The sequence below is a fragment of the Echinops telfairi genome, unplaced genomic scaffold (assembly GCF_000313985.2).
Source record: "Echinops telfairi isolate 266 unplaced genomic scaffold, ASM31398v2 ScPeMD7_22;HRSCAF=79, whole genome shotgun sequence".
Taxonomy (NCBI): domain Eukaryota; kingdom Metazoa; phylum Chordata; class Mammalia; order Afrosoricida; family Tenrecidae; genus Echinops; species Echinops telfairi.
This window is the reverse complement of record NW_022103919.1, coordinates 3487784-3512264: the sequence shown is the minus strand read 5'-3', so window position 1 is coordinate 3512264 and position 24481 is coordinate 3487784. Positions and strand designations below refer to the sequence as shown.

General features: G+C 42.7%; 1 protein-coding gene across 1 annotated transcript in view; it reads right to left on the bottom strand.

The window, feature by feature from the left end:
* SPTAN1 (spectrin alpha, non-erythrocytic 1) overlaps positions 1-24101 on the bottom strand; it is a 62052-nt gene extending 37951 nt beyond the window's left edge. Inside the window, exons 1-11 of the mRNA XM_045288619.1 lie at positions 24083-24101; positions 13147-13386; positions 11645-11770; positions 7360-7500; positions 6898-7044; positions 4152-4285; positions 3867-4011; positions 3636-3790; positions 2995-3130; positions 1136-1237; positions 169-306 (exon numbers count right to left, since the gene is read on the bottom strand). Of these exons, the coding sequence (XP_045144554.1) occupies positions 169-306; positions 1136-1237; positions 2995-3130; positions 3636-3790; positions 3867-4011; positions 4152-4285; positions 6898-7044; positions 7360-7500; positions 11645-11770; positions 13147-13383 (1461 nt within the window). The 5' untranslated portion in view covers positions 13384-13386; positions 24083-24101. The remainder of the gene's footprint in view (positions 1-168; positions 307-1135; positions 1238-2994; positions 3131-3635; positions 3791-3866; positions 4012-4151; positions 4286-6897; positions 7045-7359; positions 7501-11644; positions 11771-13146; positions 13387-24082) is intronic.
* Between the last annotated feature and the right edge of the window lie 380 nt (positions 24102-24481).

The window sequence follows — 24481 nt, the reverse complement described above, 5'->3', positions numbered from 1 at the left end:
TGGGATAGATGCTGGCTGAGCTGATGTGGAGAGAAAGCTTGTTCAGCATCTGCTCCTCACTTGGTTTAGAACGTAAAAGATATGGATTTCCTAAAATCAGGTAACCCAGCTGAGAAGCAGAAGAAACAGAGAGTGGTCATTCATCTGGCAAAGCTTGCGCCATTGTACCTCTTGTTTGCTCATCCAGTTGTCCACCTGCTCAGTGTCGCGGTAGAAGAGCTGCAGGTCCATGCACTGCTCATACTGCTGCCTGCGCAGCTCCCACAGCTCCAGGAGAGCGGCTCTCTCGTCAGAAAGGAGGGTCAGCTGGAGGAACAGCAAACAGAGGAAGTATGAAATGCCAGGCCTAACCTAACGCCCTCGGTGCCAAGTCAGGTGCCAAGGAAGGTCTAATCCTAATCTTTCTGGCATCCAAAAGGAAAATAGCAATCACTTTGTATACATAAGCCATGTCACAAAATACCAAATACTCATCAGCTTGTATGACTATTTATGCTGAATGTGAGTCCTGTTCTAATTAACCTATTTATTGTCAGATTATCACAAATGACTCGAGGTAAAAATTGTAAAGAATTTCCTAGGCAGAAGAAAAAAGGACAATCTAAAAATGAGAGTGTAAATGAAGTAGGGACTTTCAACTGAGAAAAGTACTGATGTTAAATAAATCCACAAATGCCTTAGACTCAACTATTAGGACCAAAAGTTATTAAAAACAAAGCCTATGAAATGCCTCCTTGTAAAAGTCTATATAATACTGCTTTTGATATAATATTATTTTTATATAATGTTCCTCGGACAATGTAAGACTTAAAAGCAGTTTGAAACTAACAAACATAACACTTTTAGTAAACACTGGTTGACGCTTGGCTCCACCTACTCATACAGGGCTCAGCTTGCTATAGAATTCCAAGTGGGAAATGTGTCCCAGACACATGTTCTCTCTCAGAGCAGACCCCTATCACCATACTGTAGTACACAAGCTTCTCTTTAACGCTCTGGAGCAGCTGCTCCAGCACTCAGGTAGACTCCTCCTCACATTACCATAGTGAGATGCGATGGATATTTAAGGATAACTTACAAGAAGATGGAACAAAGTAACAACCCACCCACCTACTGACCCACTCGCCTCTCCTACCTTCTCCTTCACTTCATCTGAGGCGTAGTGGCCAGCAGCAAGCAGGGCCTGTCCAGACTCATCTGCAGATTTAAAGCTATCTTCATGAGCATCGATTTCACCCTATAAAGGAAGAAAAAGGAAAAAAAAAAGGCACAATTTATGCCCAACACCTTTCAAAGGAAAATAACCAGCAGAGATTGAACATGCCAGCACCACCTTTTTTGCTGTCATCGGTCACATGCACACTTTCCATACACTCACACAGGCCGAGTCTCTCTCTTGTTCCACTGATCAGTCTTCCTAGTTTAAATCAATGTTTCTCAAAGTGGGCAACACTGCCCGCCAGGGGGGCTCTAGAACGATCCGGAGGTTGCAAAAGCAGATACCTTCACTTTACCCTGGATTATGGGCTAGAGTACATTTTGGCAACAAGTTTAGAATTGCCAGGGGGTGCTGAGCAATTTTTTTTTTCCTGAAAAGGTTAACTAGGCCAAATAAGTTTGGGAACCGATGCACTCCAATAGTCTGGTTACTATGGCTCTACGTACCAGACACAGTGAGTACGTCCCAAGCCAGCCTCGTCCTTCAAAATTGTCGTTACTTTGGGATTTTTTTCTTCCCAACACTTTTTTAAGTCATCTTGTTGCATTCCAAAAACAAACCAACACAACCGTGTTTTAGTGGAAATGTACTGAATTTATTTTGTTGGGGCAGAATTTATACCATTATAAAAGTCAACTCCATGTACAAATCAAATAAGTGATCTGGTTTATTCAGAGCCTGGTGCTGTGTTGGGCTAATAGCAAGGTCAGCAGTTTGTAACCACCAGCTGTTGATCCACAGGAAAAAAACATGAGGTTTTCTACTACTGTAGAGAGTTAGTCTTGAACATCCACAGGGGTGGTTCTACCCTGTGTGTGAGTAGAAAGCAACTCGAGTTGTTTCGTTTTCCAGATCGCATTCATTTTTCCTTGACGTCTTTCAAAAGTTTTAGCAATTTCTCCACAAACGTCCTATAGAACTATGTGAGGATTATTCTTGAACACATCTACTTTCTGATGTGATTACAACTTATTACACTTGACTTCTGTACACTGACTTGCTACCTAGCACGTTAAAACCTCCCCGTGGTGTCACCGAGGGGACACGTCTGCTTGTCATGTCCTCCTCGCACAGGGACCACGCTCATCTCCCAATGCTAGTCGATATGCTACCAAAGGGAGCAAGCTCTTAACAAGTCCTGCTTAACAGTGCTCTCACAGTCCCTTCTTTTTAGAGCAAGACCTACTAAAATCTCCTATCAGTAGTTTCCTATTGGGAAATATACGTTCGGAAAATACAGGAAGAAATGTGAATTTACTCAAACCAACTATGAAATTCAACACTTAAACAAAGACATCTTTTAAGCAGCATACCTCGCCAGAGATAGTCTCTTGGCTTTTAAGAATCACAGTTAACCTTCCAACATTTAACTCATCATTCACCTATCCTCTAGAACAGGCGTCCTCAAACTACAGCCTTCGGGCCACATGCAGCCCACCGAGGACATTTATCCGGCCTGCTGGGTGTTTTTGCCCCGTTTGTTTTTTTACTTCAAAATAAGATATGTGCAAGTATGCATAGGAATTTGTTCATAGTTTTTTTTTAAACTATAGTCTGGCCCTCCAACAGGTCTGAGGGACAGTGAATTGGCCCCCTGATTAAAGAGTTTGAGGACCCTGCTCTAGAAGCAGGTAGAGCAAGGTAAACCAGTAACCATCCCTGTGAGAACCACCTGTGAATAAGGTTTCACCAACTGACTATAGACTTCTCTGCACAGTGAAGTACTAACAATACAAACTCTTCTCTCTAGTTCTGGAAGATCCTAGAGACGTCACCTTGTGCTCCTGGTGCCTGTCCAGCAGGGCCTCAGCTCCTGCCACATCACTGGCGAGCTCGTCTGCATTGATGAGGGCTTTCATCTCGGTGACCCAGCTTGTGAGGTCACGGAAGTCGGCAAGGAAGCGTTGAAGCCTTGGGAAAACCAAAGGTAAGTTATCAAGTATGCCGGCGGAGGTCCCTAAAGATGTCACTTCTGTGCTCTCAAATGTCAGTCAAACAAGCTATATGAACGCTTTAGTTCAGGGAAACATGGAATTCTCCCAATCTAGTCTGGAAAGGAAAGCAAGAGGTCAGATTCTGTTCTTTAAAATTTAGGCTCTGTCCTCTAACACTTTCGTCTTGTTTCACATTTTCACCATCCTTGTTATTCTCAAGTTTGAAGTAGTCTTTTCCTTTCCAGATCTTGATTTATGTAATTTGTGCAGGATATTCCACATGCTGCTCAGATAAGAGTCGAGGATATTTCTAAGTCATTGATATTTAATGCAGTTAAGATAAAAAATACTTAGAATACCAAAATGTTGTCAGTCTCCAAATAACATCATACAGGTAAGCAAAGTCACCTGCATTTTATAAGTAGGGGAAATAAGGGCAAGTGTCAGAGGGCGTGGGTGTTAAGCCCTGAAGGTCTTCCTACCTGTAGGAATCATTGAGACGTGCGTGTCTCTCTGCTGCCAGAGTGCGAATCTGCTCCCAGTTGGTAATCAGCTCCTCTCGCTTCACTTGAATCTGAGTAGCACTCAGAGGGTGGGACTGCTGCAGGCGGTCAGCCTCGGCACACAGGGCTTTGACCTAGAAACACACAGTCAGAACTCTTCTCCTCAACCTTGGTCGTTTATTTATAGAATTGGCTGCTTCCAAAACCCACCTTGTCCTCTAGAGCAGCAAGATCTCTTTCCAAACCCTCGTGCTTCCGGAGCAGAGCCTGAACACTTGCCAAGTCTCGGCCAAAATCATCAGAGGCCATTAACTGCTCCTTTTCCTTAATCCAGCCAATAGTCTCGTCCACATCCCTGCAGTTGAAGACAACAGTGACAACTCAGTTACCACGACTTTCAGTGAGTCAGCTGAGGCATCTCATCAGCATGTGCCATACTTAACATAGCCTCTCCAAGTGGGGGCCCATTCTCCAGAACTCCCTCTGGTGTGTTACCTGTTAAAGCGCTGAACCTCAGCAGCCCCAAAAAGCTTCCCCTGTCTCTGGAGAGCCAGCCCTTTCAGCCGCTGCCAGGCTGCATTGACTTCCTCCTGCTTAGTCTTAATCAGTTCCTCTTCAGGGTGCTGCTCCTATGCAAAGGGGAGAAGAGGAGACTGAACACTGTCACAACCTAGGGTTTTTGTTTCCTAGGGTTGACTCCTTGAAGTATATATGAGAGCCACGATCTCTCCCTTAGAGCCGAGTGGACAATCTGTAAAGCAGTCATGGGCCGTAACACCCACAGCCTTCATGTTAAATACCTGAGCTGCAACTTCGTAGTGCCCGTGCGCAATCAATGCTACCACATGCCAAAAGGTGTAAAATGTTGGTATTCCAAACATTCATGAGGCTGTCAGGACTTCCTGCCCAAACACATGGCTTTTACTGTTCCACGGGTATGTTTCTTGGCTTCTGACTGGAGGCAGCCCTTTGAAGGAATCCACTAAGCATACTTGGTTTTGTACGAATTACAATTAAAAACATGAATATATAAAGTAAAAAGGTCAAGCACTTTGGGCTTGTTGGAGTTACTTGTGAGGTCATGGGTTTGGTATAATGCTTTCTGTGTGTGGGGAGGGAGGCTGGGGAGGTTTCATTTGTGATGGTAACACAGAGGACCCCATCCATAAGAACGCGGGCAAGGTAAGCACCAAGCCCAGGCCATACGCGTTCTCAGGACTCCTAGGGAGCAGACCCCCCCCCCTGCAGTTTCTTCACACGCTTCTCATCATTTCCTCAAACTCTTCCAAGGTGTCTGTGGACAGGACGAGCTTGTACTCTCCCAGGAACGGGCCACTAAGGCTCATGTCTGTACAGTAAGGGTACTTAAGTGTGTAACAGGCTGAATAAAGCTGTGCTATCTCCCGTACATGTGATCATAGGCTGCAGACTCTGGCCTGTGCTACCCTATCCCTCAAGTAAGTGCACCAAGTCTCACAGTGTTTGGTCTTGTCCATAGGCCATTCCTCATAGAGCTTAAGGAACTGACAGACGGCTTTTCTTAAGCATAACCTTGAGATGACACAGGATTTGGGAGTGTGGCAGTTACATAATTTCATATCAACTTGCTAAGTGTAGGGGTAGAGTCTAGCCTGTCAATTAGGTCGCAGCCTGCTGATGCCTCCTTGTGGATGTGGCCTTTTCATAAGAATTCTGGGAACTTCCTCTTTCTCCCAGGAGGCAGGCTAGACTCTCTTGCTGGCAAACCACCTGGAAACCTGCCAGACCCCTGGAGATGGTAGTGGATACTTCCAATAGGTCCATAAGACTTTGCACCCACCAGCTTGTGATCTCCTGCATTCTGCATCATTGCTTGTGGCTGCGTGTGTCTGAGGGAGTTATGGACCAGTATCAGATTTACAAACGTGATCTGGACTAGGCGGGGGTGTTTTCCTGAAAAGTAACTACTTCTCGATCTAAAGCAGCTCTATCTGACACACATTCGAGTGTCACTGAACAGGGAAGTGGCACATCTGTCACTGTGGAAGGGTGAGGTGCTTTTGAGGAAAGCAGACTCTCTTCAACACCACCCAGAAAGGGAAACAGCAAACTCATACATTTAAAATAATTATTTCCCTAAAAATTAACTCTAGTTCCTGCTACTTGATGTTTTTGGGGCACTCAAAATTCCACAGTGAGAGTAGAGGTGAGAGTAAAGAAGTCCCAGGCAATGAGAGCAAGCTGACTCACTCAGCTCTTAATAGTTCTTAATGGGCTCCCAATCTACCAGAGGAGCGCCTTTTCATTGCCAAGTTTCCCCAGACTCCCTAGAGAACTCAGGGAAGCTTCGAATGAAGAAGAAAAGGAAGAACAACCAGGCACTAGTGATGTCTGTGAATCCTAAGACAAGACTTCACAGGAAGTGCCCAAGCTACTGACTTAGGCACAACCCCTAGCTACAAACAAATTCTTATAGAGCCTATTACAGTAAAAACCCGACGTCCATAGAAACGTTCATTAATAATAAATAGGTGCTGTTTTATAATGCACATCAAATCATTTTCACTACTGTGTTACATGAGACATGTCTTAGTGCATCTGGAAGTGTGTAATGCGTTCTTACACACAGAAAGGTACATTCTAGGCTAAGAAACACCTGACTGACTTTGGATTCAAACTAATTTTTTGTAACAATTTTTTGAACTTAAATATTAGGTGGGGTTTACATTTCAGATCATCAGCTTTGTACTCAACAGTGTACTAATCAAATCTCCCAGTAATTTACCATTCAATCTCCTGATCTTGATTTCTCTTCTCCCCCCTTGGACCACCATCTTCCACTTCACCCAAGTCAATGGAAGATATGAACTAATTGCTCCTGCTCCAACCTACATACAATTCAGCCTACAAATACTCAGGAATGGAACATGTTTGAAATATGGGCAGTGCCTATATTACCACACCCTTGTCTGAGAAACTCTGACACTTAGCTTCAGTCGCCCAATAAAAGCTTCCTCAGGCCCTACCCGAGAACGGGTGGAGGAAACAGATCAAATGAACTCTGCCCTTCCTACTGAAAGCGTTCTCTACTTAGGAGTCATCAGTACTGGTGCCCTTCCTGAATTTAAATACAACTCAGACAGGCTTTAAAAAACTTGCTCATTCAGAAATCAAGCCTTAACTTCCAAAGTTTTCTTTTGAATACACTAACCAGTTAGTACAGTGATGCTGTGAAAGCAGGAAGCTCGCCTCTGCTGTTTACCTGAATGAGTTTGGCAGAAAACTGGTTCACTTCGTTAACTCTCTCTTCATGGGCAGCCATATCCGTTTGAAATTCTTCAAATTTCTTCTGTAAAACTTCCACGTGTTCCAGGTCTTGTCCCAGCTCCTCAGAAGTCACAATGGCCTCCTATTCCAGGAACAGAGTCAGCGTGACAACCCACACAAGACAACAATGGCTCCCAGAGCTTTAGCTTTAGTGAATGCAGCTTCTGATGGGGCTGGCCTACGCTTTCCATTCTCTCCTGGTTAAGCGGGAGCTCACAGCATTCCTGTCTCAGAGCTACAGAATGGAGCACAAGTAAGAGAGCAGCAATCTCACTTCTACCCCTTTTGGTTACCTAGCTGCACCTGCCACACACCTGGGCACGAGTCTACAAATCTCAGAGGCGCCTCTCTCTTCCCTTTTCATTCAGATTCAGCAAGGCTTCCTTCTCACACACACCTTGTCGTTGATCCAGTCCATCACATCCTCGCATTCTCGTAAATACTGCACCAACTTCTGGGCCTGCAGCAGCTTGATTCCTTTCTCCCGCATCTTCTCCAACAGTAATTCCCATTGGCGGTGCAGTTCCAGCAAGCGAGTCTAGAAGTTAAAAACCAAGCTCACAGGTCACAACCAGTTCTATGGAATCTGGCTCTGTCGTAGAAACTTCATGGAACTCTGAAGATCTTTTGAAAAGATAAACCTTAAAGCTAAGAGAAAAATCATAGATGTAAGTGAAAGAGGGGGAGGGAAGAACATAATAGCTTGGTAGGTCTTACAAGTTAGAGAAGAACTAATCTTTCCATAAGTACATTGTAGTTTACCCCAGGAAAGTATTCCCTACGGTCCCGATAGCCAGAGAACTTTTATGCAGAAAAGATAAGCAGAGTGTCTAGGGTTCATGGAGCTACGTGGAATTAAAACAGAACAAAAATAAGTGGCATCATAAATAAATAATTATAAGAGGCAAAAAATAAAGATTTAAAAACCCATTGCTGTCACAGGCGGATTCCAACTTGTGGCTACAGGACAGTGGAACTGCCTGTAGGCTCCCCTGTCAGACACCCTCCACCCCCGCAGAGCAGCCACGGGGTCAAGCCTCTGACTTTCGGTTAGCAGCAGAGCACCCGACCACTGTGCTGCCAGGGACCCTTGAAGACATGGATGTTTTTATAAAGGAGAAAAGATGAGATCAGCTATCAAGCCAACCATCCGATTCTTGTCACAAAGAAAATGTAGCAGGTCTGTAAAAATACACAGATTGTGATGGTGCCAACATATGTACAAATGTGACCGATACCACTGATGTATGGATTGTTTTAAGAGCCGTTAAGATCTCAACGAATTGATTAAAAAATAAATACGTACACAGTTTGTGGTAAAATATATCTCAAATTAATTTTATTTCAAATCTCACAAACACAGTCACTTCCCAGCATCTTTAGGTTCTTGAGAGCTTAGGCCCAGTAAGGCAGTGAAGGCAGTGGCAATAAGTGGGGCAAACTGACAATCATTCAATGATTAGCAAAAGCATTAAGGCATTCCAATCCAACCGCAATGCCTTGGTTCTACCTACCCAAGATGCTGGGGATTTCTGTGTAACACTGACAGACATAACCAATACGAAAGGTTTAAACGCTAACAGAAAAGTCTGGATCCACCTATTGTTGAATGCCATGCCCAGCAAAATACACCTATTCCTCACTTACCACCTATTTTGTTATCAGACACTTCCTATGGATAAGAATTGTGAAAAATCCAGTATCTGACTATTTTGTACATTCACAACATACGTCTGGCAGTAAACAGATGCCAAGAAGCAGCAAGAGTGATGCTGGTGGCTGTGATGGTTATGTGTCAACGTGGCAGAGCCACGATTCTCAGTGGTATGAGTTACCTGATGAGGTGGTTTGGTAGTTATTTAATGATGTAAGCTGGTAGTTATGTAACCAAAGCCACCCTCCATTTTGTGATCTAGTGGTCAATCCTCCCTGTTTGTACAATGCTAATTTTCACTTAAGGACCTCATCTTTGGAAACTTCGTCAGTAAGTGAGGACTAGGTGTCAAAGTTGAAAACCATGGGCTCGTCAACATGGGTGGCTTCCCTTAGAGACAAGAATGGATGCGGCATTTGAAAGGAGAAAGGAACGGGGGCGGCAGAGTGGAGGTAAATGCGTTTGTACCACTGCAATCATGCCCACCACAGAGAAAGAAGCGAAGGGCATTCCAAGGCAAAGAGCAAAACAATCAACAGCAAGTCAACACTCTACCTACTCGGATGTGGGACCCAATGTGGGTGGCAGTGACTATGGGGCGCCACGCTGTCCGGTATGGGGTGAAAGTCTAAACCAGTGACAAACAGGTTATCCAGGACACATTAACAGCCTTCACACTACACCCACCTTCCCCTCTGTTCGCACTTGTCTGCCACACTGAGCTGCTAACTTGTGGTCTCTGATAAATAGCCGAGATCTCTGTGGGACTGACTGTGTGCATGAGAGTGGACAGTAACAAGATCCCTTTGCTCTTCAGAAGGAGGCAGTAGAAGGCTAGAGAAAACTTCACCCTCCAATCAGGGAATTACTAGTCTCTTCCAAAATTTCATTTTCATTCTCTCTAGTGAAGAACTAGGGCAGGGCCTGTTCCAGTACCGGAGGGATTTCCTCACTCCTGGTGTGTCCAATCTTGTAATTTTGTAAAGGTTGTAGGCTAGAGGGTTCAGTCTGAGAAGCTTGCTTCAGTCAGAGTGGGTCTGACTGAAGGGGTTAAAAAAAAAAAGGTCCTTAACTACCACCCCGTGCCCTCAAACCCACTGAAAGCTGACAGGGTGGAAGGAGATCCCTGTGCGACTCAGGTGGATTTCTCAACAGGAACATGCGCAATCACAGCAGGAGGCATTAGAGCAGCAGTTAGAGACAAATTCAAACAGGAATGAAACGCAGGTAAAAATAAAGTGTAATTATGAAGAGTGGAATTCTAGCTGTCATCTACTGTACAACTTTGGGCAGGTTAACACAAACATCTGTGAGCCTCTGTTCTTATAATGTGGGGACAATGGCTACCTTACAAAAGTATTATAACGTTTGGCGACAACATGTAAAATGACTAATAAGTTCTAAACAGAAATACTTATGGCTACATAAGAAACAACAGCTTAAAATATTGCTTTAATCTCAGCAGGGAGTTCAATTTGAATGAATTTGGTGGGAAGCTACCTTCTAAGATCTCCAAACGAAGCAGAGGGTCTGAAGAGATCTGGGCGGAGTGTGTTGAGTGCCCCGACTCCCTCTCAAGCATCCGACCATTTCCCATGTTCAGAATCGTTAGCCTGGCTGGTGATACTACTACTACTACAAGGTAGCCTCATTCACTCTTGAAAATTAACTTCTATCTGGAAAATAATAATAGAATGCTGACTTTCTCCACTATAAGACTATATAAAAAGGGAGGGAAGGGATAACGGGTAGCTGACATCAAACAGTTCAAGAAGAAAGAAAATGTTTTGAAACTGTTGGTGGCAATTGTAAAATTATGCTTGATCTAATTGAATTATGGAATGTTTTAATATCTGTAAAAGCTCCCAATGAAATGATTTTAGAAAAAAGACTGTATAAAAAATAGTAGGAAAATAGATCAACATTTGTTTTTACATTTGTAAAGATACATATGGCCAAATGGGTCAAATGTAATTAAAGATACAGTTGTTATTATGGCATTTAGAATTTACTTTTATTTCCTATCTATTATTATCAATAATAATTAGTAGTAATAAGCTAAGGCTAATTACAAGTCTTTAAAGTCTTCACTTGTAACAGTGAAGCAGAGCAAAATGAGACGTTAATTTAAGATCTTTTTCTTGAAACTGCTAAACTAGATCATAAGGGAGTAAGAACTCCAAATCTAGAAGCAGAGATGAGTGTATGAGTATGTACGAGAGAGAGAGAGTCAGTCTAACACTTCTGTTAGGGCTTAATAATATTGCTTTCATCTAGACCTTCAGGATCACTGACATAGGACAGGACAAGGATCCTGAGAGGGAACAATCAACACCTGTAGGTGGAGGCGTGTATCAGAGAGAAAAGAGCGCTCAGTTCAGAGAAACTCCATGGGTATACCTTATTATCATATCCTAAAGAACCAAACAATACCTTGCTAATGGGATGTATGACAAAGCAGAGACAGAGCAATTAGTGCCCCAATCGACCAAAGAGTCTGAGGACCCCAAGTTATATCACCATGGAAACCAACAATATTCAGCGGAGTCGCTCCTGACAGCTGCATCTTGAGCGGGCTTTCTGACTAGAGCTCAGTCAAAGTCCTCCCAGGGCAACCACTGAGATCCAACAGCAGGTGCCCGACAAAGAACTTAACATACAGTTCCCAGGATTCAGCTTATCCTTTCATCCTAATCCCTAGAGCCGTCCATATTCTCTCCCACCGAATTACCACATATAAATGTTAGGGCTAAATTTATTCGGTCTTCTTTAAAATAGTAGGTTGTAATCACATTCTAGTTTGTCCTACAAAACGGATATTAACTTCTTCACGGAGTACTAAACACCTGTTTATACTCATGCTGAATCATTGTATTATAATGGCAAGATTTCAGGAACAGGATCCTCTGAGAGACTTCATAATTTTTTTTTTAAAGGTTGAAAAAGTCTCTCTTTTTAGGAAACCCTAATTGATATATAAGAAGAATTAATCCAAGCAGTTGAAAGCCAAGAACTTCCTCATACTCACCCTTATGGTTTCAGAGGCAAAATGTCCTTCTGAGATCATCAAGTTTCCAGTTTCATCCAGCTTAACAATGGCTCCAGAGTTGGCCTGAACTTCAGCTTCAAAAGCTTGGTGCTTCTGAAGCTTTCCCTGTTGGAGAACCAGAAAGGTAACCCATAAAATGCAATCCCACAGCATTCACCTCCGGTTTCCCTTCCACTTACTCTCCCCTTCCCTCTTCCTTCTTAGCCTCATCCCCCTCTTATGGACACTTCAATTGGTATCTGACCCATCTTCCTATCTGCTCAATTACTCAAGTAAGTCTGCCCATTAGAATCATCAGCTTTGCAAACTGGAAGATGCCCCTAAATATCCCTAGTTCTGCCCAATAATGAGAGCAGTGATACCAGGAGGGTAAGGGGAAGTTGGGGGGAGCGGGGGGAGGGGGAGGCCAAACCGATCACCATGATCTATATATAACCCCCTCCCAGGGGGATGGACAACAGAAAAGTGGGTGAAGGGAGACAGCAGTTGGTTTTAAGATATGAAAAAAATATACAATTTATCAAGGGTTCATGAGGGAGGGGGGGAGAGGATGGAATGAGCTGATACAAGGACTCAAGTAGAAAGAAAACATTATGTACAAATGTGCTTGACAAAATGGATGGATCTATGGTTTGTGATAAGAGCTGTGTGAGCCCCAATAAAATGTTTATATATATATATCCTAATTTCATTGTCCATCAGGTCAACTTATTGTGGCTATTTAACTCTTTATAGAAAAAAAAAATTTTTTTTTTGAAAAATCATTTTCTTAGCATGCAGCATTTATCCTTAAGCAATCTATCCACAAGCACTCATATGACTTTGTTCATTTATTTTATTTTGAAGTCACATTTTTTGATCTGCATACATTCCATTTCTCAGCACTTTTTAAAAAAATCAAGAACTAAGCTGTGAAGTACTGACCTAGTGATAAGTTAGCGCTCCTCATTTTCTGTTCTTAATGTTCCCCTGGTTACCACAGTTAAGAAAGCAGAGAGAAAGCCTGTGCTCTGTTGCTTAGAAACAGCTTTATTAAGGTACAACTTACATGCTATCAAATTCATTCTCCTACGTATAATTCTATCGTTTTTAGAGGTTTTGCTTTTAGTAAGGCTCACCAACGAAACTCCTAAAGAAGCTTTAGCAAACCCTAACTAAATTTCTGCCTGTAACAACACTGTTAGCATGTTCTTCTCAAAAATACATCATAAGAGATCAAGCTAGACCGACCCTAAAAACGTGTAAGGATCAACAGCCACTGGTTTAATTAAAGCCCCTAGCAAAGATAAACAAATGCCACCAAAGTTCCACACTCATCCTAATATATTAATGGCTTTCAGAATAGTAAAATTCGTCTTTCCTTATAGTTGATCTACATTCTTTCTGCTGCCAAGGACATGATGATTCTCTTTGCTGATTTTAAAGGAAGAATATCTGGGTTCGTCAAAATTTGGCAAAAACCTCAGGGAGATTAGACGCACCTGCAAGTTGGTTGGATCTTTATAATTCTCATCAGATGCAATCTGAAGTTTCTCCTGAATCCACTTCTCCAACTCCTCGGCATCTCTTTGGAAAAACTGGAATCGGTAGGAATCTTCAAGCTTCTGGCGTCTAAGCGTGGAGAGCTCCTTGAAGCGGTGGTAGCGGTCTAGGACCTGCTGGCGCCTCTCCTGGATGTCCTCTGCTGTTTCCAGCACTTTGACCCCACTTGGGTCCATTTTCTGAAATGACAGAATGGCCTGAGCTAAGGACAAGGCACCAAAATACATTCAGTGGAATCAAAAGAACATCAGCCTGTCCTAGCAGACAGAGAAGGCCGCCCCTCCTAAGGCTCTAACAGTGAAATCCAAGTTCCACTCCCAGCTCTCCACTCCCCACACCACCTACTGACAAAGGATCTAACCAAAATGGCAGTAAATCAAAGTGAAAAATATACATGAAGGGTAGTTTATACCATCCATTCTGTAGGGGTTTTGAAAATTTAATGGAAACACCAACATTTTCACTCTGAGAATTATCAACAAATCCTTTCATATGTTTTTCTATCTACTATTTGCATTTAATTACGTGGAAATTAGAAATAATTTACTTCTATTTAAGCTAGATTTTGTCTACCTCAAAAAATGAGTACAAAATAACTGAATCCTTAATAACCAGTAGACATTACCTAGATAAAGCTGACCTCTTGGTTACCCTCATCTGTCGCCCCTCCAAGACTTCAGGCTGTCACAGAGCCTGCATAATGAACAGGCTCCGTGTCGTCCGAAAATGGAACAATTAAAAGAAAATCAAACTTCACTGTTCTTAAAAAAAAAGTGTTAAGATTTCTCCTACTCTATTTGTTATTTTGGAAAGTAAAAAAAAAAAGACCACCAAAGTTCAGCATCAACTTCAAGTTAACCACAAATGCAGGTTAGACTGGATAGATGGCAGTTCTCTGCAGTACTCTAAACCCAATGTTAAATTCTCAGGTTTCTGAGCGGTTTCTAGATTTTAATGTCAAAGAGAAAACTTAAAATAGTTATTATATGAAACATTCAGAATATGCTACCTGCTCTATCAAGAATAAGTCACTTTACCCTCTAACCAACTAAAGTCCACAAGAATGCTGTAAGTACAGAGGAGTGGCCAAGAGCTCACGCAATTTGACCTTGCACGAACCACTGTCCTTCTCCATGCTTCAATTTCCTAGACGGACCAAAAAATGGCAGATTAAAATTAGAAGATCTCACATGCCTTCCAACATTAAAATTAAAGTTACATAAAGAAGACTGTGAGATTTGGTAGGGGAGCAGAGCAGCTAAAGCTTTATGGTTGCTTCTCACCATTGTTCTGTCATTTGTAAAAGGTATGAAAATTGTTACCTGGTGTTATGGATTGAATCGTCTTCCCCCAAGTACAGTGGTGTCAGATTGGCTAGGCCACAAATCACAGTATTACATAATTATCTTCCATTTTGCCATGATTAATTACTCTATACACTGTAAACCTAAAATATTGTAAATATCTATGATGTTACTGACGCAGAACTAGAGGCAGTTATGCTCGCTAGCAGCCCAGGTGGTGCTGTCAGCTAAGCCTGGGCTGCTAACTGCAAGGTTGGTGGTTCACACCCACCAGCCTCTCAGTGGGAGAAAGATGAGACTATCTGCCCCATAAAGATTTACGACCTCAGAAACCTTACATAGAGTCACTGTAAGTCAGAATTGACTCCGTGGCAGTGGGTTTGCAATTCACTAGGACAGAGTCCACAAGATTAGGCTGCATTTTGAAAGAGTCAGGAACAGAGAACATCCTTTGGACCTGGGGACCCTGCTCTGAGAACCTCCTAAGTCCAGGGGAAGAGTGATGCCTGGATACACGGATATCTCCAAGGGACAATGGGCCCACATATAGTGAAAGGAGACACAAACTTTCCCTTCACTACTAACAGAGAAAGTGTTCCCTTAGAGCGGGTGCACGGAATTTGGACTTCAGCCTCCTTAAGACAGCATGTGTTAAAATCAGCCACTTTGTGTTTTAGGTAAATAGGACACCTGGGTATCATTTGAAATTTCCGACCCCCACCCCCCACCCGTTGGACTAGGAGTCCTAGGGATGTGGTGCTTATGTGTTGGGCTCTGATCTACAAGCTCTGTAGGAAAGACAGGGCTTTGTACTCCCATCAAGAGTTACAGCTTCGATAACCCACAGGGGCAGTTCTACCCTGTCCTACATGGTTGCTATGAGTTGGCACTGATTCGATGGCAGTGAGTTTGGAGTTTTGGTATCCTATTAGTGTTTTCCTAAGTGGGTGACATCACTCTCTAGAAGCCCTGGAACGAGGGTGGGGGAGCAGGATTGCAAAAGCAGATACCTATACTTTATCCGGGAAATTAGGTGCCAAAGGGCACTAAGTAATTTTTCTCTGAAAAGGGGCACTAGGTCAAATAAATTTGGGAACATCTATGTTAGGGCTTCCCAGTTAATAGAATACACAGGCTGTGAATGGAAGATTAGAAATTAATATTCACACTGAGCTGCGAGGAAAACAAGAAACAACACTGGTGAGATCAGAGCTTCCTCACATTGCAGCTCTTCAGCAGGGGATTCAAGCCACTCCAAGAGAGAGAAACCTGTCTGCACCTGATCACCTCTAAAGGTTCCCTTTTGGTGAAGGGACTATCTTCTTCTTCTTCTTCTTTTTTTTTTTGAGACTACCTTCTTAAGGAAGGGCACATGAGGTGATTTTTGCTACAAGCACATTACCACTTCTTCCAAATAGTAACCAGTTATTTTTATTACATTACTATTTTTTCATAAAGACCAATCTTTATTTAAACTTTTGGTAATCTAGGCAAAGTTTACAGAGCAAATTGGTTTTCCATGCAACAATTCATAGACATTTTTGCAATCCCGTAACACAGCAGCACATATTCCAGCATTCCTCCTAATGCTCACCATTTCCTGTCCCTTGTGCTTTCTAAGCTTATCCCTGAGCAAATGCTGTCTTTCTGATCTTGTATTGGTATGCTGGTTACAAAATCTGTTGTCAACTTGAGACTTAAGAGTGAAGGGGTGGATTTAGCTTGTCAGCCAGGTTGCAGCTTGACGACCTCATTTGGAGGTGCTAAGGAGGCGGGACATACTCATTCCCTGAGAGACATTCCTGTCGTGAAGCCACATGGAGCTACGCTAGAACCCTGGAGCTGGAGGAGCCACGTGGAGACCCCTGCCAGCGCTGAGATGCCTCTACTGCCATTGGGTCCACAAGACTTCCTACTCACAGGCCTGATGATCTTCCTGTATTTGGAGTCATTGCATGTGTTGCATTAGTTTGAAGAGGAATTTATAGATAGATTTGTATCAGAATTATGGGCTAATATCGGATGTATGGACTTGATTTGGACTAGTCTGGGATATTTTCTTAATATACAATTACTCTTTGATATAAAGCTCTCTCTTAAACAAGTGTCTATGAATTTGTTTCTCTAGTCAACCCGGACTAACACATATGGTCGGTAGTTCTATGGAGTGCACACCCTCCTTCCCTGTGCTAATTTTTACCCTACTGGCCAGGGATGAGTCAGTTCCAGACCAGCAGGGTTTCTAAGGGCCATACTCTTGAGTTTCCATCAGTCTCCATCAGACCAGGAAGCCCGGCCTATTTTTCATTTTGAGTTTTGTTTCACAGTTCTCTCCCACTCTATCCAGGGTGTCCTATTTGTGATCCCTTCCCCAGTGGTAAGCAGTGGTAGCCAGGGACCACCTAGTTCTAGTTTTGGCATTATGGAAGCTGAAGTTCATGTGATTCCCTAGTCCTCTAGTGCTTTAAAACCAATCATGGCTCTCTTCAGACAGAAGAATCCACCACCTTCTTTATCAAGAGCACTTAAAGCTCTTCAAGATCTGCTCCCATACACCTGACTGGTATCTTCTCATCAGACGGAAACAAGTCCTTAAAAAGTACCAATGCACTGCATATTCTTCCTTTGCTTACGAGTCTTCCGTCTCTTCTCTGCCTGGGTAACTGCTATTTCTAGTTCGACAGTACCCAACTAAAATGAGTAAGTGCAGGCCCTTGCTTCCTTACTAAGCTGTACTTAATACTTCTTCTTAGACTGACTCACACCCTCCCTTACATGCACACGGACACTGGTGTCTATTTCCCATGGTATAATTAAAGGGAGCAGCCCATTCTTCCTACCCCTGAGTTCTAGCACACACATTAACACATTCGTGGAACAAATGACTGAGTACATGCTGAGTGTTCCAACTGCTCAGCAGTAGCCAGCCCCAAAATCATGTGTAAAGGGGTAGGGAGTAAACTCAAATCGTCCAAGTTCATTTTCCAGATTGTAAAATTGGAATTTCATCCAGGTGAAAAAAAGCTAGCTAAATTCTTTTTTTTTTTGGAGGGGGGTGGGTGGGGGTTGAGACTAATTCGTTCCCCCCCCCAGCATTTTATTAGGGGCTCATACAACTGTTATCCCAATCCATACACACATCAATTGTGTAAAGCGCATTTGTACATCATTCTCAAAACATTTTTTCTCCACTTAACCCCCCGGCATTAAGTCCTCATTTTTCTCCTCCCTCCCCGCTCCCTCATGAGCCCTTGATAGTTTATAAATTGGTATTTTGTCATATCTTGCCCTGTCCGACGTCTCCCTTCACCCACTTTTCAGTTATCTGTCCCCCAGGGAGGAGGTCACATATAGTTCCTTGTAATCGGTTCCCTCTTTCCTACCCACTCTCCCTTTACCCTCCCTGTTTTGCCACTCACACCACTGGTCCTGTAGGGCTCATCCGCCCTGGATTCCCTGTGTTTCCAGTTCCTATCTGTACCACCGTACAGCCTCTGGTCTAGCTAGACTTGCAAGGTCGAATTCGAGTCGTGGTAGTGGGAGCGGGAGCGGGGAGGAAACATTTAAGAACTAGAGGAAAGTTGTATTTCTCATCGTTGTTACATCGCACCCTGACTGGCTCATCTCCTCCCCGAGACCCCTCTGCAAGGGGATCTCCAGTGGCCTACTGATGGGCTTTGGATCTCCACTCCGCACTCCCCCCATCATTCACTATGGTAAGATTTTTTGTTCTGATGATGCCTTATACCTTATCCCTTCGACACCTCGTGGTTGCATAGGCTGCTAGCTAAATTCTTGATAAGAAACAAAAACTGAGAGTTTATACAACTAGGTGTCAACCTAAAAATAAATCTGAATTCTTCGGACAGCAGCTCTCCTCATAGTGTGACCACAGGGAAATCTTAAGAGGCATAACGCTACATAACCTGTACACAGGCTGTGTCTCAAATATTCCCTGTTCTTACAACAGGTTTCAAAGTGTCCTTAAAACCTAAATGTCTATGACAAAATAATAATAATGTATAAATTATCAAGGGTTCAAGGGGGAGGGGAGACTGGGGAGGGAGGGGGAAAATGAGGAGCTGATACCAAGGGCTCACGTAGAAAGCAAGTGTTTTGAAAATGATGAGGGAAACAAATGTACAAATGTGCTTGACACAATGGATGTATACATGGATTGTGATAAGAGTTGTACGAGCTCCCAATAAAACGATTAAAAAACAACAACAAAAAACCTAAATGTCTGATCAGGGCTTCTTTAATATGAATCACCAACACGGTGGTTCAGAGAAATGAACGGGTTTGACTCCTGGAGAATTTGCAATTCTAAACTAGATATACTGAATCAGAATCTACATTTTAACAAGGTCCAAAAAAAGTCCTATTTGACATTACTTCGTACATAGACCAGCCACATTTACCAGTGTTTAAGCAGGATCTCACCCATTTACCTTCCCATCATCTCCTCTAATTACATACCACAAACTCCTCAGTAGCTCCCAGTTATGGGCCCTGAGCAGAGTTCATGCCCTAGTTATGCTCAGAAAGTTCCCTTGGCTAGGAATGTTCTCCGTTCTAGTTTAATACGCAAGGCCTAAAGCAAACACCTCATCCTCGGATGTTTCTCTGAGTCAGACGCCTCACACCCTCCGTGTTTCCTTACAGGACTAGAACACCATCAAGTCGGTTTTCATGTACAACAGAACCAGCCACCACCTGGTCCTGGCTATTGTTCTTAGGTTTCTAAGCCCACTGTTGCAGGCACAGTGCCAATCATCTGCCGAGGGACTTCCTCCTTTTCACAAAGCAGCGTGCGTCTCCAGGGGCTGGTTGCCCCTGATAACAAGTCCAAAGTCTATGAGAAGTCTTGCCATCCTTGCCTCCAAGGAGCATTCTAGTTGTACTCCCAAGACAGACGTCTGTTCTTTTGGCAGTCCATGGCACTTTCAATATTCTCTGCCAACACCAAAGTTAAAATACACTGAGTTTTCTTCAGTCTTCCTTATTCGGCACCCAACTTTCACATGCACGAGGCTACTGAAAATACCATGGCTTGAAAAAGAGATAACACCATGGCTTGGGCCAAGCACACTTTAGTCTTCAAAGTAACATCCTTTGTTTTCAACACTTTAAAGAGGTCTTGTGTAGCAACTTTACCAAATGTAAAGCGTAGTTTGATCTCCTGACTACTGATTGTGGATCCATTCTGTAGTATCGTGTGAGTATTTTTTTCTCTCTACCCTTTAGGGTAGACCACATCTTACTACTTGGATCCACTTAGCACAAATTTAGGACTGGTATATATTCAAAACACACACACACACACTGCCATCGAGTTGATTTTGACTCATAATGACCCCAAAGACAGGACAGACTGCCCTGTGTGTCTGAGGCAGTGCTATCTTTATGAGTAGCAAACCTCATCTTTTTCCCGTGGAGTGCTGGTGCTTGGTTAGCAGTCCAAAGCTTAACCCACTATTCCACCAGAGCTCCATTGGCAATATATTAAGAGTCAATTTATTTTGAACTTGGAAATAAACTACTACAAGCAGTCAAGAGACACAAGGTCATTTAGTGTCTGGTCTACAATGACCCAGGACCCTCAGGTTCCAAGAAGCTAACATGTGTACAGCTTACATATTCTCTACGGATGGCTGTTTATTAATTCCTCACACTATACCTCTTTTCCACCCCCACTTTGGAGGGTGGAGAAAAAGGGGAGTGCACACTAATCATTGTTTTTAAAATCAAACTTATTTTTATAAGACTGAGTCATCTTAAATTAGTGAAGAATTAGGATTAAGTACCATTCATTTATATATTTCTTTTGATCTTATCTTTGGGGAAAGAATTCAGAAGGAAAAATAGCAAGAAATGCTACCACATTTGCTTGTTTACAAACTTTCCTTGTACAGAAAATTCCCAAGGACAATAAGGGTTACTATGTACAGGAGTTCCTGAAAGATGTCTATTTATGTTTATGGGCTCTGTCCCTCCTCCAGTCACAGGAACCACTGTGTTTCTAAAATCCTTTAACTACGACGGCCACTTTAAGATGTCACATTTGGGGAGCAGCCTGTATTTATGATGAAAACAAACAGCCCCATTACAGTAAAGGTTCTGACTGAGCCAGTGCCCCTGCTTGCTGATTTGACCCTAGCAATCCAGGGAGACAGTCCAGTGAGGCTGCTGACATGAACCAACCTAAAAGGCCCTCTTTGTGGTCCCAGTGAAGGAGACCGAGTCAATTCTATAGCGAGTGCTCTGGTCAGGCAATAATGGACTTCTCTTTCCTGCAGCAGGATCAGCTGACGTCAGTAGGTGGGAGCTCTGCCAAGCCACAACTAGCTGTCTCTGGGAGCTGCACGTTGAAAGCCACCCATACTCTCCCACAGCTGTCAGCATTCAGTTTCACTTGCATGAACCCAGGAGCCTCAGATTATGGGTTAATAAGAGGGTTTTCTCTTATGAACCCAATGAGAAACATGTCTTGAGCTCCCCTATACAAGTTCCAGTTTCTTTTGCTCCTAAACAGGTAATTTCTATAGGTACAAGTAAACACAGGACAATATTTCATAAATATTTCCAAAAGCTATTACCACCCAAAAGGAGCTACAACCTCTCACCCAAAGCTATGTCAGTCAGAGTTACTGAAATATCTTGGCCTCGGCCTAAGCATAGCACATTCCTTTCATGCTGCAAGAACCCCACCCCAGCCCTGGCAATATGCAGCAGACTGATAAGGCTGACTCCACAGAGAAAGTCCCAGGCCTCCAACTGCCAGCCCTAATGGGATTAGCGCCTTTAGAGAGCCTTCAAGAGGAAAAATTTGGGAAATGTGTCATTGAGGAGGACAACTGGAAAAACAAAAAACCCTCCACAATCTTAGCGGACTCTATCTATTCCACCACCTGCCTAAGAACCCCAACTGAGATTTCCCAGAGGCCTATAACCCACCAAATGCTTATCTCAAACCAGCAGGCCAACTTTGATTGGGTCAACCAGGTCTGTGTGTCAGGAGCACGGAGGAGGCCTGCAAAAGTGGCAACTGTACTCTCAATTGCTTAAGGGTAGTTTCTGAATTAGAAAATGGTCCTAGTTTTGCAAATAATATTGGAGAGGCTATCATTTGATCTCAAAACATAAAAAAATATTGGAGAGAAATGAAAATGCAAGCAACTAAAAAATGCGGCAATGCAGCAGTCAGAATGTTGGCTGTGTCAACCAGCGTAATGTGAACTGACCTCGGAGGGATGAAACAGGAATTACAACTAAGTCACTTATTGAAATAAAAAGGACTTGTCAGCATTCCCACAATACTGCTAAACCTCTGGAAAGAGAAGGGTTTAAAGACAAGATTGTTGGCTAGAAATTTCTAGCTTGATCTAAAATTTTAGCATGCCTAAGAATGACTCCTCACATTCAACATAAATTTATACACCTTATCAACCGAAAATGCATTCCTTCTATAGAGACTAGCGTCTGGGGATCTATATCTACCTCTAGGGAGAGGGCAGTGGTGGGGATCACACATCATATTAAGCAACACAAAAGACTGCAGACATTATTTTCAAACCAAAGGTCAGCGCTTTGGACTCTGCAAACTTGGCGTCTTCCCGTACACAAATCTTGGAAGGTGGACAATTCCAGCAATTAGTTTCTCTAGTGAAGCCCAGGAAAAAAAGAACAAAAAGTGTAGTGAAACGGAGAAATCTCGATTAAGAACAAAGCTTTGGGACTGCCATTCTTTCAGCAAGGCGAATGTGTTGGGGTGTAAAAGGCATTTGGAATAACACTACCACGTGAATTTCAATGTTCAGAGTCCAGAGTGCTACCCATTACAGATGGAACACCGGCACGTGAACTTCAATTCTCAGAACGAGCACCAGACAAATGGTTTTCCGTGGAAAGGAATTTGAGGGACTCACTAACAGGATGAACAGATCCTCTGGCTCTATGGAAAATTTCATAAACATCACCCAGAGCAAAAGGGCACAGAAACCATTCATCAGTCTTGTTGGTGTTGCTTAGAGCCCAAATATACAGAACCAACAATGCTATTTTCCATGGCTTAGAGTCAGCCTATTTACCAAATTTTAGATTTGCAAAGTAAGAGAAGGGCATCAATGGATGTGGAAGAAGGCTCCCCCCCACCAGAACCAACCACCAAGAAACTGGTTAGCACCCATAAAATTTTAGACCAAATGATTTTCAAATCAAACAGATTAACTCAAAAACAGCTTAGATGCAGATTTTAGTGGCATATCTGATAAGCACAGATGTAAATAATATACAATTTACGACATTTAATGGCACGAAGAAAAACCAACAAATGTTTTTGCTCAAACCACATTCCAATCAGGACTGTGGAGCCACATCTCAGCCTTCAAACTGATTAATGCATTTTAACTCATTAGCACAATTCTGCAGAGGTGAGCAGGGACTTAGCTCTAAGAAAGCAAAAGATTCATACTGCATTGCATCAAAACCCAGAAAGGCAGAACAACTTTGAAAGAACTTACTTCTGAACGCTTCCCAAATACTATCTTGCTGCTACTTACCTTTTAACCTGTAAAATTCAGATGAGAGGTATTTAAGTGCAATATATTGTTACTGTGATTCAAATCAGGAAAAGGGTTTTAAAAAATAATAATAAACCTTATTTAAATAATTTGTCTGCTTTATGAGAGGCCTCCCTTGGATTTTTCACCTATTTTTTAAAAAAACAATATATAAGCCAAACCCACTGCTACTGTTGATTTTGACTTATAGTGACCCTGTAAGACAGGACTCAGTGGCCCATAGGATTCCTAAAGCGGCAGATCTTTGCCAGAGCTGACTACCACTGGCTGGTTGGTCCATTCCCTCTTCTCCACTTCTGGTTAGCAACAAGGCTCTTTCCCACTGCACCACCGGGGTGCCTAGTATCACCTACAATCACTAGAAATGTGCAAAGCTTGTATTTCTCATTATGGAATAATCAAGCCTTAATTGTAAGCATATGCCTTTGTTTTGGAACAGGTCCAATTTAGCAAGCAAAAACTGCATACAAATAAAACACATATATATTGTGTTTTCTGTTGAACACAGACAATGCAAAACTCCATTTTATTACAACATTGTGGCAGAAGAAAAAAAAAGATGGGAAGAGGAAACAAACCCAAGTTTACAATATTTGTCAAACTTAAAACAATCTATTTAGTCTCTTGGTTCTTAAGAACCAAGAAAAATCAGCAAACATTACATGCAAATACCAGTAGGGTGATAGTAAAATATTCATGCCTTGAAAAGAGGAAGGTAGAAACAGGGAGTTTTAGAAGATTTCAAGTACATTTACTAAGACCTCTGGTCATCTAACACGGAAAGAAAAAAAGGGGGTGGGGGGAAAGGACAAAAAAAACAAACCCCTACCCCATCTGCTTAACAGAAGGTCATGCAGAAAGACGTTTTACACACCACCACGCTGTCCTCCTCTCTCTAGATCAGTTAACCTTTTTGACACAAATGTGTCTCCACTGCAAGCCAGGCAAAACCAAAAAGGCAACACATTTCCTGCATGCTGGTCAAATACCTGAGCTCTGCGTTTACGAGATGATGACAACATGATGGAGGAATGTGCAGTCCACAGAGGGAGGTGGAAGAGCAAGATAACAAGCCTCTAAGGGCAAACTGGACAAAATGAGTTCAAAAAACAGATTTTAAAAAATACATCCAAATACAAGTAAAAATCCATTTCCAGACATTTTCCTAGTCCCTTGCTCTTTGATATCCTCGTTTCTAAATCCCATCAAGGACTAAGAACCAGGGTTCTATGGCCTCAGTGGTTACTGTCTACCTAGGTATGTTGTCTTGGTCAAGTGCTATACACACTGAATGTACCTGCTAAAACTAAACATGCAACCCTCTACCCACCCACACTCCAGTAAATTCACGAAGAACCCCATGATTAAGTGACTCCCAAACCCCCTCT